General features: G+C 37.4%; 1 protein-coding gene across 1 annotated transcript in view; it reads right to left on the bottom strand.

Annotated features, from left to right (window-relative positions):
• RhoGAP100F (Rho GTPase activating protein at 100F) overlaps nucleotides 1-13,371 on the bottom strand; it is a 283,580-nt gene that overhangs the window by 73,232 nt on the left and 196,977 nt on the right. Inside the window, exons 2-4 of the mRNA XM_069847371.1 lie at nucleotides 7,523-7,654; nucleotides 3,270-3,452; nucleotides 983-1,262 (exon numbers count right to left, since the gene is read on the bottom strand). Of these exons, the coding sequence (XP_069703472.1) occupies nucleotides 983-1,262; nucleotides 3,270-3,452; nucleotides 7,523-7,654 (595 nt within the window). The remainder of the gene's footprint in view (nucleotides 1-982; nucleotides 1,263-3,269; nucleotides 3,453-7,522; nucleotides 7,655-13,371) is intronic.

Below are 13,371 nucleotides of genomic sequence, written 5' to 3'. Positions count from 1 at the left end.
TTAGTTCGGTGACCTGCGTAGTGTATGTAAGTTTTTGTATAATTTTTGTAACATAGTTTCAAATGTACTGTCCAAGTATTTTCAGTTACTTTACCTGCATGGCTTGCATCAGTATTTTTCCATCTTGCAGAGCTCACTTCAGGTTTCCTATTATATAGTAATATTACTGGCTTCTGTTGTATCTAGATTTAAATTATTATTTGAAGGGTACAGGGGGAAAGCTATGAATGTTGCATTTCTGTTAAGGGTGAGATAATGGTTTAATCGAGTATATTACTGCAAAATTTCATACTGCTTTTTACCTGGTTATTTAACGACGCTGTATCAATGTTATTTCTATTGAAAACGAAGAAGGAAAAGATGACTATCGTATCCATAGCGATAATTCTCTTTTTTACCAGTGTTGACAAGAACAACGCTAAAGTTTGTAGTAATCTATTGAACTACACTCCGTGTCAGACCAGCAAGTTATTGTGCATTTGGAATAGGTAACTATGTTGCTCGTTTAATAATGATTCTTGGAAGAAATATTTAAAGGATCTTTGTATATTGCAACTCAGCAGGTACGAATTGTAAGCTTTAAATCATCACCCCGTCTTGATTGACAGTTACCTCTTGTAGTTGGGCTCGTGCAAACATATTACTATCCTGTTTGAAAGTGTTAATTGCCAATCTATCCGTTGTTGTAGTTTTGTGTAAATATTGCGTGTCTTTTTTTGTATACAATTAGTTTTAGTTTAGTTTAGCTCATCTTCAAATCTCTGTGTCCTATGTCATCTTATCATACGGGTCTAACAGAATCTGACCTAATCAGTGTGCAACTTCAAAACAGGATTCTTCATCATAATAGCCAAAACGTAGGAAGAGGCACAAATGGCTACACGTCAAAATGCACAGCATTAGTAAAAAAATATTAATATTATTATTATTATTATTATTATTATTATTATTATTATTTACAATCCTAAGTTCTGACTCTCACCAGCTTTCCTTTGTCTTGTGACGAGCACCAGGCGTCTGGGAATAGACATGATGATGACAACATCATCCAAACTCATCCTGGTCACGTCCACCATGTTAACAGCCAGGATCTCGTCGCCGACTTTAAGACAGCCACTGTTGTACACAGCTGACTCCAGTGCAATCCGCGAGATGAACACGCCATCCGACCGGTCCAGACCATTCCCTTCACGGATGTAGAGCCCCAGGGTCTGCCCCGGGCGCTTCACTATCTCCACCAGATGCACGAAATGCTTCGCGTCCTATATCAGAAACAAAATATCAATGTCTTAAATAAAGAATATTTACAAATTACGGACAATATCTTCATTAAAATGAAAAGGAGAAGAGAACTCAGTACAGTAGATTTTTACTTCATCTACACTATTAACATCACTCTGAAGAAAGTATCACCAAATATTATCTTGCAAGTTTGACTATGAAAACGAATTCTGTATTACGTGAATATAGGCCGATTCTTAATTTTCCCATCCAAGTTCTGAAAATTTCGGCTTTCTTCATCAGATAACATACCGTTAGCTGTAGTAGTGAATCAAAATGGAGGATAATTTCGTCAATCATTTAAAGCAATGATATGTGGAAAAGATTTGCTGAAGGGAGAATATATTTCGCATATCAATTTTATGGAGAATAAACAATTTATAGCACTAAAGAGCCAGTGGTTTAAAAATTGCCAAGATTGAGTTACTATTGTATCATAAGACTCAAAAAAGTAATTCTTGTTAATATCATATATTGCATTAAATTCGACGATACAAAAAAAGAACATGTTCTTCAGAATGATAATATTCGGCCTCATACTATAACTTGAAAATAGAATACATTGCTCCGCCGATATAGGAGGAAGTTAATGTTCACCTACTTGAATAAAACACGGGGAGCAAGTCCCCTCTGTAATCGGTAAGCAGCAGAGCATGAAAGTCGAAGCATATTATTATAGATAGGAAAACATCGATCACACGGGAATGGGTATTTAAGGGTTGTTAATTTATTCATTATAAAAAGTGAATCTGATACAACATTCATACAAATTAATTTCATTTCCTAGAATATACCTACCTATAAAATACAATAATAGATAATGAAATAAATACACTACTGTTTGTGAAAAGTGCAACACCCAGAAAGAATGGCCTGAACGACTCCAAACTCAGGAGATGTGCAGAACAGTGTACCACCAATAATTGATTACGTTTCCAGAGAGATGGCGTACACATAGGCATAACAGTGACGTCTCGTGTCACAGCAAGGTCAGTGTTATGCCTTGCTCAGTCAGCGCAGAGCTTTCAAACGAAGTGGAAACGTGAAAGCTAGTGCAGTTATGCCTCGTCGACGAGAAGGGCTCAATATCAGCACGTGAGTTCGAACGGGGCAGAATGGTTGGTCTCCGGGAAGCAGGTTTGTCATACTGTGACATTTCAGATCGTACAGGGCATACAGCTATGACAGTGATGAGTGTGTGGAACCAGTGGATAGAAGAGGGTCGTACGCAGAGACGAGTGATTACTGAACCACGTAACGTGACCACAGCACGGGATGACCGCCATCTTGTCCGCAAGGCCTTGATGGACTGTACAGCTTCATCCACAGTGTTGAGTCGACGTTGGAGTATTGCAACGGATGTGGACCTGTCTGCGTCAACGGTTCATCGCCTCTTTTGAGGGCTGGATTGCATCCCGTTGCATTGGCTTCCATTGTCCAGAAACCACCAATGCCGCAGACTGCAATGGGCACGTGAATGCCGTCACTGGCGTGCTGAGTTTGTGGACGAGTCCCACTTTACTATCATAGCAAATTCTCCAGTTTAGCGACAAAATTAAAGAGGTATACCTATAGCCTTACGTGAAGTATAGGTGCTATGAGAAGTATGGACTGCGTCAATTAGATATTATTGTCTGGTTGGAATGGTTAGCACCACCAGACAGGAATAAAAGTTACAGAACTTCAAACATGATCGAAAGTTCGAAATTTATTAAAAAATAAAATATGTTGTAAAAAGTTCATTCACATGAGGCCTGTTTAAAAATAAATGTTTCACAGATCACACACTTTCCACAATAATAGATACAAACACGATATGGCATTAAAAGGCTTTCTTCTTCTTCCCTTCCTTTACCCTCTTTTTGATTTGGGGAGCTTGAACCTCATTAGCCACCCTGTAAATGCGCCATTGAAAGGAGAAATTACGTTTTTTCGTTAAATTACGGGAAAAGTGATTTCTTGATATTGCCAAATAGTGTGGCACTCACCTGCAGTGCCAGGAAGCGCTTGGCAGCCTCCGAAGCGGCTCGACCCATGTGCCTAGGGTCGAGCAGGCGTACCACCATCTCCCCCCGCCTCTCCACTGCCTCCAGTGCTGCAGCCGTGGTAGCATCGTGGTCGTTCTCGACTGTCTCAATCTGTCGAAAAATCTCCGTCGAGATCCCGCTCACCTGTGCAACGAATAAGCTGGTAGGGCAACTGTGAAACGTCACAATAATATTAACATGATCATTGAGTTCACAATGACAGTTGGAAGGTGAGATGAAAATGACTGAAAGGTACGCGCAATCTCGCGTTCTTGCAAGGGGTCTCAGAGCTGATGGAACGTCTGTGAGCTCCAAGTCTATTGACCCTTATCATATTGTGAAGTGCCAGTATGTCATCATATGGAAAGGACTTGGGTGATTGTGAGGGAAATGAGCAGAAAAGTGGTCTTAATTATTACAACACATAAAGATGAGTGGATAATTTATCAGCCATAGAAGAACGGTAAAGGAAATTAAGAACTCATTTTAGACTTGGAATCTCAAATTTAAATACAGTAATGTTTGTAGAGGATCAAGTTATTTTAGCAAATTCAGAAAATCAACTTCGGTTAGCAACTCAGCAATTATATTTATTTTGTAACTTCCACGTACAATCTAGAAATATCAGTTAAAAAGTCAAAAGTCATGACATTTATAGGCAAATATCCCAGAAGGTCTAAAATAATAAATCAATAACAAGAATATACAGCAAGTACCGGTAAGTCATTTTAGTTATCTGGGATGTGAGAATGATGAAGATTTACAAACAAGTTAGGACAATTCATGTACATGTGTGGAACAACAAAGCACACTTTGGCAAGGAAAACGAGGAAGGATACAATGTTTAAATTTTATAAGGTAATGGCTGTTCCTGCTTTATTGTATGGTTCAGAAAATTGGACAATGAACAGATCAGATCGAAGGGAGAACAAGTCTGCAACCTCATAATTAGAAATTAACTAAAAATGTTTAACTCAGATGAGAAAAAATGGATAAGAAAGAAAACTGGCATGATTGCCTCTTACGTATGGGCAATGAATGACTGAGCAGGCTGTACTGTACAGACCCTTAGGACAAAGAAGATGGGAAGATAATTTTCCTCTGTGATTGGATCGGATCAGTAGATCCACTGTGATGTGTATAATGATGATGATAATGATACTAATTTACCATTAAACGCAAGGCCAAGGAACACAATTTTCCCAGTAAAAAACACGCCATTCTGCAGTCATATGTTGAAAATCCTATCTCTTAAGTCTCTTCGACATTCGAAACCATAGATGAGCCCCGTCAAAAATTAGAACTCAATGTCTGTAATTTGGTGAAAGCTAAGTTTTAAAATGTAAGACATATAAGCTCGTGAGAATCTCATCCTGATATTTGTCTTTATACCTTATGAAAACCATGGAAAAATGACATATGACTAATGATCTCCGAGACATGGCCAATTGGCTATGTTTGTTAACTCTACTAAAATGGTTTTAAGTTGTTTATAAGCGAATCATGGGAACCAACACTAGCTACAGAGGTAAGGGTTGATTTGATTGACTGTACTCAAATTTGATCGGCCAGGAAGGAAGGCTATATTTAGGGGGATCATAGCTAGAAAGGTAAAGTGTAGTGATGATCTAAGTAATTTTGTGAACTTCACTTAAATTAGTTTACTTAGATTGGCTAGAAAATCAAGAGTTTGGGGATGATTGCTTGAATAGTCAATATCTTCTGTTGAAACCAACATTGTTACCATATATGTTTTATTTTATTAGTCCTCCTAGAAGGGTGGGGCACAGGCTGGGGCCTGTCCTCACACATAGGCCGCTTGGATGGGCCCACTGTACTATCTGGAATGGAATAGTGTATATGACCTAGGACCCACTGTGCTACCATTTCTTAACTCCCATACAGCCTGCTGAATCCCTTTCACCTTTCCACTTAAGCAATTGGTTGAGAGAAAACTCGGAAAAACCTCAACCAGGTCACTTCTGTCACAACCAGGATTTGAACCCGGGCTCACTCACTTCACGGTCGGACATGCCACGCAGCAGTAGACACCATTCTATGTTGGACCACATAGAGGTCAAGTCATCCACCTCAGTCTCTGTCAGTGAGCTTAGTCATCTCTTTTACTTATCTGAGGATTCATCCAATATCCAACCAAGGAAGGAACGAAGCATATTGATTTATTGTAAGTGTTATCATTTATAATCTACTTTATTTCCTACTTCGTCTATTAGATGCTTCTGCGACCTCACCAGATGTCGTTCTGCTGAGGTAGCTGTAGTCTCAATCGAGATTTATGGAGACAGCTACTGTCTGCAAAGCAGTGAAAAAGAAATAATTGGCCAGTGAATTTTGTCTGGAGCACACCACTTTGTAAGAGTTAAGTCAATGTATGAATTACCCTTCTTTTGCAGTTTTCTATTAAACATCCCATTACAGGATTATAAATTCAAAAGCAGATAAGAACAGGCTGTAGGAAGAATCCAAATTCATTTTCGGAATTGTTTTCCACCTTCTAATGAACAACGGATCTTTTGGTTATTAATGGAGAAAAACTCGCTCCAGCACCAGGGATCGAACCCGAGACTCCCAGTTCTACACATAACAGTGCATACATACTGTGGAGTCCTGGCCACTAAGTCACTCAAATGAGTGCGCTCCTTGTGTAATGACTGTTGACTTAATATTATATACAAGGGTTGGGGCATAAGTCATGGCAACTATTTTTTTTGTGAGAATTCGAGCTTGGGTGGAAAATGTGAAATATACACATGAAAGGAAAAGGAATGGACGAAATGTACGAACATTTAACAACACGCCAACATTTTGCTCCTCATGTTTATTACAGTCGTTGCCATAACATCAGAATCATTACAGCACACACACCCGTTCTAAAGGCCCTCAAAGTAGTCTCCTGTAATGTTCACAACACGCTGCCAATGATGTGGGAGACGTCGAATACCATCTGCTTCACCATTTTCCTCACCATGTGTGAATCTGATCATCTATTGTTGCACAGCATTGGCAATGTCCATTCATGTCCCAAACCGTCTACCACGTAATTGTTTCTTTACCTTCCGTATGAGGTCAAAATCACATGGCGAAAAGTCTGGAGAGTATGGTGGGTGCTCCAATTCTTCCCATGAACAGCACCGCAGTAGCCGCTCTATACACACTGCTTTTTGTGTGACATCGGTCCGCACACTCACTGGTCGTCGCCGATCGCTGGTTGCTTCGCGTCCTCGCTAAAACACTGCTATCCACCTCACGACTCTCCGATATGGAAGGGCATTATTCCCAATAGCTTCTACCAACTCTCTCTGGCATTCTCTGGCATTCCTCCCACAGAGAATGGCTATTTTGATATACGAGCGTTGTTCAACACGGGTTGCATCCATCCTGAATGGCGCTACACTGACAAATGATTTAACATTACTCTCTGTTCTATTACAGACAAACACAGAGCCATCTTGTGTTGTGGACACACACTATGACTGCACAGCTTCCGTGCGACATATGCCATTTTGTGATACCAACCTTTACCTTTGAAGAAAAAAATAGTTGCCATGACTTATGCCCCAACTCGTATATGTGTTAATATATATGTCGAACATGAAGTAAAGCCATTAAGGGAAAATACCAAAGGAGAAAGATTCGATCTGGTGCTGTGGAATGAACCTCAGCGTAGCTCAGTGCCAGAATGAATTTTTCTCCATCAATAACCAATGGTAACCATAACAGATAATTCTCTAGAACCAAAAAGAAAAAAAAAATCTTTAAGCAGACTGATCTTTTGTCTAATGCTATTGAGATGCATGTTTTTATTGTTCCTGTTTGTATCTACTTTCAGTCACTTTCAGATTTCTTTACAAAACCGAAGTTATTTGCATTCAGCAATGTATTACATAGTTTTATTGCACCTAGTATTTAACAGTAATGATTCTATTGTACTTATTGAGCTTCAGAATTTTTAGAAGTCGACCACTCAATTGTAGTAGTTTCAAACAAATCTGTTCACTCCTTCACGTGTGATATAAAAGTGTATCCATTTGCTTTTTAAAGATATTTGCAGCAATGGGGTGTTTACTAGAACACTTCTTCTGAATGATGACCTGACATTGCTTTCCTTCTTTACATACACTGATAAAGTAACCAATCTCACATGTTAATGCAGAGAACATTAAATTGCTTTGCAATTATGATGCGATCCTCACCTTCCGGAAGTCCCCCTGCACCACCATTGGCGGTGGTTCCTTTGGCCTCACGCCGGAAGTGCCGGTGCCTGGAACCTGTGATGCCTGGCGCCGGGGACTTGTGGCCATCTCCGGCGTCGTCTCCCGACCCTCCTGCAACAGTGTCATTGTACCATTATCAGTGTATCTTCATTGGTTGCACGACTAAATTATGCTATCAATAATGTTCGAAAGTGAATGCTGGGTACCGGTAGCTATTCTAATGTGACCAGAATTTCTGATGCTTAAAATGGGACACTTGCTAGTACATACTACAGCTTCGCAGAAAACTTCTTCCCCTAGTCGTACAACATTCAGTACTACACATAAAAAAATATGTAATTTTAAAATAATGTAAACACAATTTTATAGACATTAATTGTTTAAGATTTTAAATGTATGTAGCCAGTGCTTTTCTTCTGGGGAAAAAAGTGGTGGAACTCTGTGCAGAATATATTATAGTGGACGGGGAGATGATTATTGTCCAGTTCACGGGAATTTTGTCATTTTTAATGTTCTTTTAGTCCAACTTCAAAGCTTAAGCAGAGTTCAAGGCCTAAGCGGAGTTCAAAATTACGTTAAAACATAATATTAACACATTATTCTATTGCATGATAAAAAATATAATTAAAGGTGCAAGAACGCCGTTCTGGCGCGTTCTGCTAGAAAAAAAGGCACTGTATTATAAAAAATTACAAAATAGAACAAAATTACATCACTCATAATACAAAACACAAAATACAAATAATAATAATAATAATAATACGTACAGCTTTTAAGGAACCCAGAGGTTCATTGCCGCCCTCACAGTGATGATGATGATGATGATAATAATAATAATAATAATAATAATAATAATAATAATACTTTATTGCCAGAACAAAGATACATATTACTTTTTTATATGTATAAAAACAATCTAGCACCCCCAGAAAGAGTAAGTTACATACTCGTGGTCAGGGCATTCCACATAATGTTAAGACATTTTTTAAATAACAGAGTAAAAAGTAAAGAAAGAAAAAAGAAGACGAATCAATCATAACACTTCTAATGGAAGGCTATATTTGTTTGGTGAATGAATTATCATAAGAAGTTTCTTATTCTCCTTTAAGAAACTGAAGAAATCAAGGATGCTGCATTCAAATTAGCTTTGGTAATAAAATTAACAAAAAAAAAAAAAAAAAAAAAAAAAAAGAAAAACAATAAAATATATTAGCATAAAAGTATACATACCGGTACAGAAAAACATAAGTAATGTATTCAGCTTAATAATGGTAAGATATTAAGTTCGAGGGCATGTCCACCGCTGTGGACTAATAGCACGTCTGACTGTGAACGAGCGAGCCCGGGTTCAAGTCCTGGTTGAGACAAGTTACCTAGTTGGGGTTTTTCTTCAACCAATTGAAGCAGAATTGCTGGGTAACTTTCGACGTTGGGCCTCGGACTCATTTCGCCATCATTAATTCACATATAATAATAATAATAATAATAATAATAATAATAATAATAATAATCCATACCATAGTCCGGGTTAAGTTCACAGTGCAGTGTGTTGTACAAGAGCGCGGCCGTTCGGCTACCCAATCATCTATACTAATAATAAATCTGTTGCCGAAATTTTTCTGGTAATTTCCGATTTTCCAAAAATAATTGGTCCTAACATATATAATTAACCACCCTGAAACCGAAAATCGCCTTTTTTGAAATTTTTGTTTGTATGTTTGTCTGTCTGTCTGTCTGTTTGTTACCTTTTCACGCGATAATGGTTGAACGGATTTCGATGAAAAATGGAATATAAATTAAGTTCGTTGTAACTTAGATTTTAGGCTATATGGCATTCAAAATACATTATTTAAAAGGGGGGTTATAAGGGGGCCTGAATTAAATAAATCGAAATATCTCGTTTATTATTGATTTTTGTGAAAAATGTTACATAACAAAAATTTCTTTAAACATAATTTGCGATAAGTTTTATTCATTGAAAAATTTTGATAGGACTGATATTTAATTAGATAAATGAGTTTTAAAATTAAAATAACTGCCATCTAAGGCCGTGTAATGAATTAAAAAACAAATGACTTCGTCTATAAGGGGCCTTGGGCAGCAACAATCGAAAGCTATGAAAGATAGCTTGCAGAGAATGTTTCTGTGTTTGTATGAAATAATATCGGAATATTATACAATATAATATAATTTAAGTTATTTGAAGGGTTCAGAACCATAGTGGGCCAAGCGCCATTTACTGAATACGTAGAAAACAAGGGTTAAAATTAAGTTATTACCATAATTCAATGGAAACCTATAACAAGTAAAATAAAATATACACATTAAATCTAAATGATGTCAATCTTCATTAAACTATCGTTGCATGTAATAAAAATTAAGAAACATGTTAAAGGAATTGTCATTGCACCAAATGAGTGTCTCTGGACCAAAATGATCGCATTTTAATTATTTGGATGCAATTTAAATTAAGTAATATATTAAACGATTTATCCTTCTATCAAACACGAATGTTCCCTGGATCAAATGTCCTATTTTAATTATGCAATTACTTTATATTTATTTCTAACGGGTGCAGCGGAGCGCACGGGTACACAGAATAAAAGTGGTAAGCACAATAAGCCTCAGGTTGCAGTGGAAGCCTTCGGGTCCTTCCTCCGTACAAAAGAAAAAGAAGTTCGAGGACATGGTGAATTCCCAAAAGTTTACTTCTGAACACCGCCGTGAAAAGCTGAAAATTCATGTATCATTATCAGTGCTAAACAACTGAATCATTTCAGAAATAGAGCGGTGATAGACATAGAGCAATTTTCTTTTACTACTGGTTTAATGTACTTCAAAGTAGACGTGAGAATTCGAACTGAACATCATACATTAGCCGAGAGGTGCACTGCCAATAAATGACAACCGAAACCAATGAGCATGTAATTGTTTTGCGGGGAAGCACCAATTGATTTGTTTTCATCTAATTTGCGCCAAATACGGGGGTCTCGCTTCGTAATGATTGCGCCCACTATGTGTAACCGAGGACAACAGTAATAAATAAAATATCCGGTACAAATTAAATATATCAGAACTAAAACAACGACAATAATAATAATAATAATAATAATAACAACAACAATAACAAATACGTAAGTACAAGAATAGCTTCCATGAAGTGTGACACCTGCGAGAGCGGTGACAAGATTACGATGTGGACAGAGAAACTGCTGAAAAATAGTTTAGGATCTGTTCCGAAATGTTTCGACTCAAAACAAATTCTAACATATACATGGTTACACGAAAAAATGGTAAGCAGAACTACCACGTCAGATATACCACGATCTATCTCTATTATATCAGCAATGCCGAAAATTGTACTTCCTCTATGATCTCGAACTTTACATTTTTAGCTCTACAACTCTCTTTTTCCACATCGTATGAGATTTCTCTCAGTTCATTGGACCAAGTCGGTGATCGCCGGATACGTAGGCACATCACAGTGGCAGTGTGACTTTGTACAACTTTGTACATTGATTTCATTCGATGAACGGTAATAAGAAGGGGACTCCGAGGAAAGCTATTCTAAATAGAATCACCAGAATTCAATCCAGTCCTATAGTGTGAAAAGCCGACGTGACGTTCTAGCCAATGAGTTAGGAGTACAGTATAATGAGGGACGATGTAGCTTCATGATAATGAAGAAAGATGAAAAGGTTATGAAAATGGCTATGTAGCATGATGATGATGATGATGATGATGATGATGATGATGATGATGATGATGATGATGAAGAACAAAGTACAATACAATATCGTTATATTGAATGCGAAAATAAAGAATTGAGTTTTGCGAATTTTTATATTGGTCCCCGCCATTTGCTGTAAGTTACTTTTAATGTAAAAAGAATGTCTTTATAATGAACGCCGGTAGGCCTATAGATAAAGAATTTCCCAGTTTAGAGAATGTAAAAATGATTCAGATGAAAGAAAAAGTATTATTTATTGTAACGAATTTTTTGTAAGGAAGAATCAAATATCCTCATGCTGAAACCCAATCAGTCCATGGAGACTAGAGTTATGATAACGTGTACCTTTTCGCACCTATGTTACTGAATTGTCTTGGAATCCAAGCCGACTTAACTACTGGGGGTGTATAAAAACTACTGTCTGTATGTGTGTCTGACTGTCTTAGGTGTACCTACTTGGTGGCTCTACTCTTTATCCTTGTATCCAAGCCGATTACTGTTGGTGTGTACACCAATATTGGTCATTTAACGACTTAGCCTATGCGTGAGAAAGAACCGGTAAGTCAAAGTAAAATAGATAGTGAGGAATGTGATGAGAAAGTATTAAAACAGTGACTCGACTCTTTTCACGTTCCTAAATAAAAGGAAAAAATAGCACCAATGCGAAAAAAAAAAAAAATCGGGACGGCAGGATTTCGAGACGAAGAAAAATCTGTCTGCACATGGTTTGTAAAGTGTTGTGTATGTGCATATTATGTGTGCTTGTATTAAAATACCACTTTCGATTCCTTTAAAATGTGTTATTATTCACTTACCAGGAATGCTATAGCCTATACAATATTCATTCATTCATAGTTTTCTGCCCAAGGGCAGGTATTTCACTACAAACCAGCATTCTCCAATCTTTCCTATTTTCTGCTTTCCTCTTTATTCACATGAACATGATTCAAATTGTACTTCTACGTTCGGCATGAGTTAAATGTGATTAACATTCTATATAACATTGCAAAGGTAAACTTTTCTTCATTCCAGTTGCCAAATTCTTTGAAAGTACAGGTCTAATGTCTATCACTACTAGTATCAGTTTAACGAAATTTTGTTATAACGAACTAATTTTAAATGTTCCTTCAAAATCGTTTTAACATTTTACTGTATGATGGCGATGTAGTAGGCTGTGTATGTATTTATTTACACTGCAAGTGGGCTAACACCCGGTGGCAATGGTAGCTTAATTACACACAATACAATTAATACAAAATACAAACAATTACAAAATGAGGATGATGATGAATATAAGCCTAGATCATATATCTAACAGGTAACTCATCGCTATATTAAAATCGGTAGCACTTTGAAGAGAACAACAGCCAGGATCGCCACCTGTCAGCCGTAAACGAACACGAGATGGCAGTACAGTCGCTAATGCAATTCAAATGGGAATTATGACGTGACTCCTGATATAACAATTAGATGGCAGCGTAGTAAACCTGACAAAAGTTGCAAATCAAGCTTTCAGGTATAACTCCCTGTAAAGTTGATTTGAATAATTTCGAGGGAAAAATTGTTCCGGGGCCGGGTATCGAACCCGGGACCTTTGGTTAAACGTTTAGCTCAGTTGGGAGAGCGTTGGTACGTTTAACCAAAGGTCCCGGGTTCGATACCCGGCCCCGGAACAATTTTTCCCTCGAAATTATTCTGACAAAAGTTGTTAACCTCAAAGCCTATAAGGCCGACCTATCTGGGTATATATCGTCACCTGAATGCAAGAACTAGGTAACTTGATTTTTTCTATTTTGTGATATTGCTTATTTACTTATTTATTGCACTAAGCCTTAGTGACCACAGTCTAATGTATTAGACTGTAGCTGCACTAAGGAATATATCTCGTTTTCTTTTACCTATTTATTACATTGGAAAATAGCTGTCTCTGGTATCTTTCGAGCAGTTACCTAGTTCTTGCATTACATTTTGTGCGATTTTTTTCTATGCTATAAAATAGAGAACTAAAAAACGCAAATTTCGAGTTACCTAGTTCTTGCATTCAGGTGACGATATGATCTAGGATAAAAGGTATGATGATGGCAATGTAGCATCGCGA

The sequence above is a fragment of the Periplaneta americana genome, chromosome 15, assembly GCF_040183065.1.
Source record: "Periplaneta americana isolate PAMFEO1 chromosome 15, P.americana_PAMFEO1_priV1, whole genome shotgun sequence".
In the NCBI taxonomy this organism is placed as follows: Eukaryota; Metazoa; Arthropoda; class Insecta; order Blattodea; family Blattidae; genus Periplaneta; species Periplaneta americana.
Note: the sequence above shows the minus strand (reverse complement) of the source record. Positions and strands in the feature narration are given on the sequence as shown.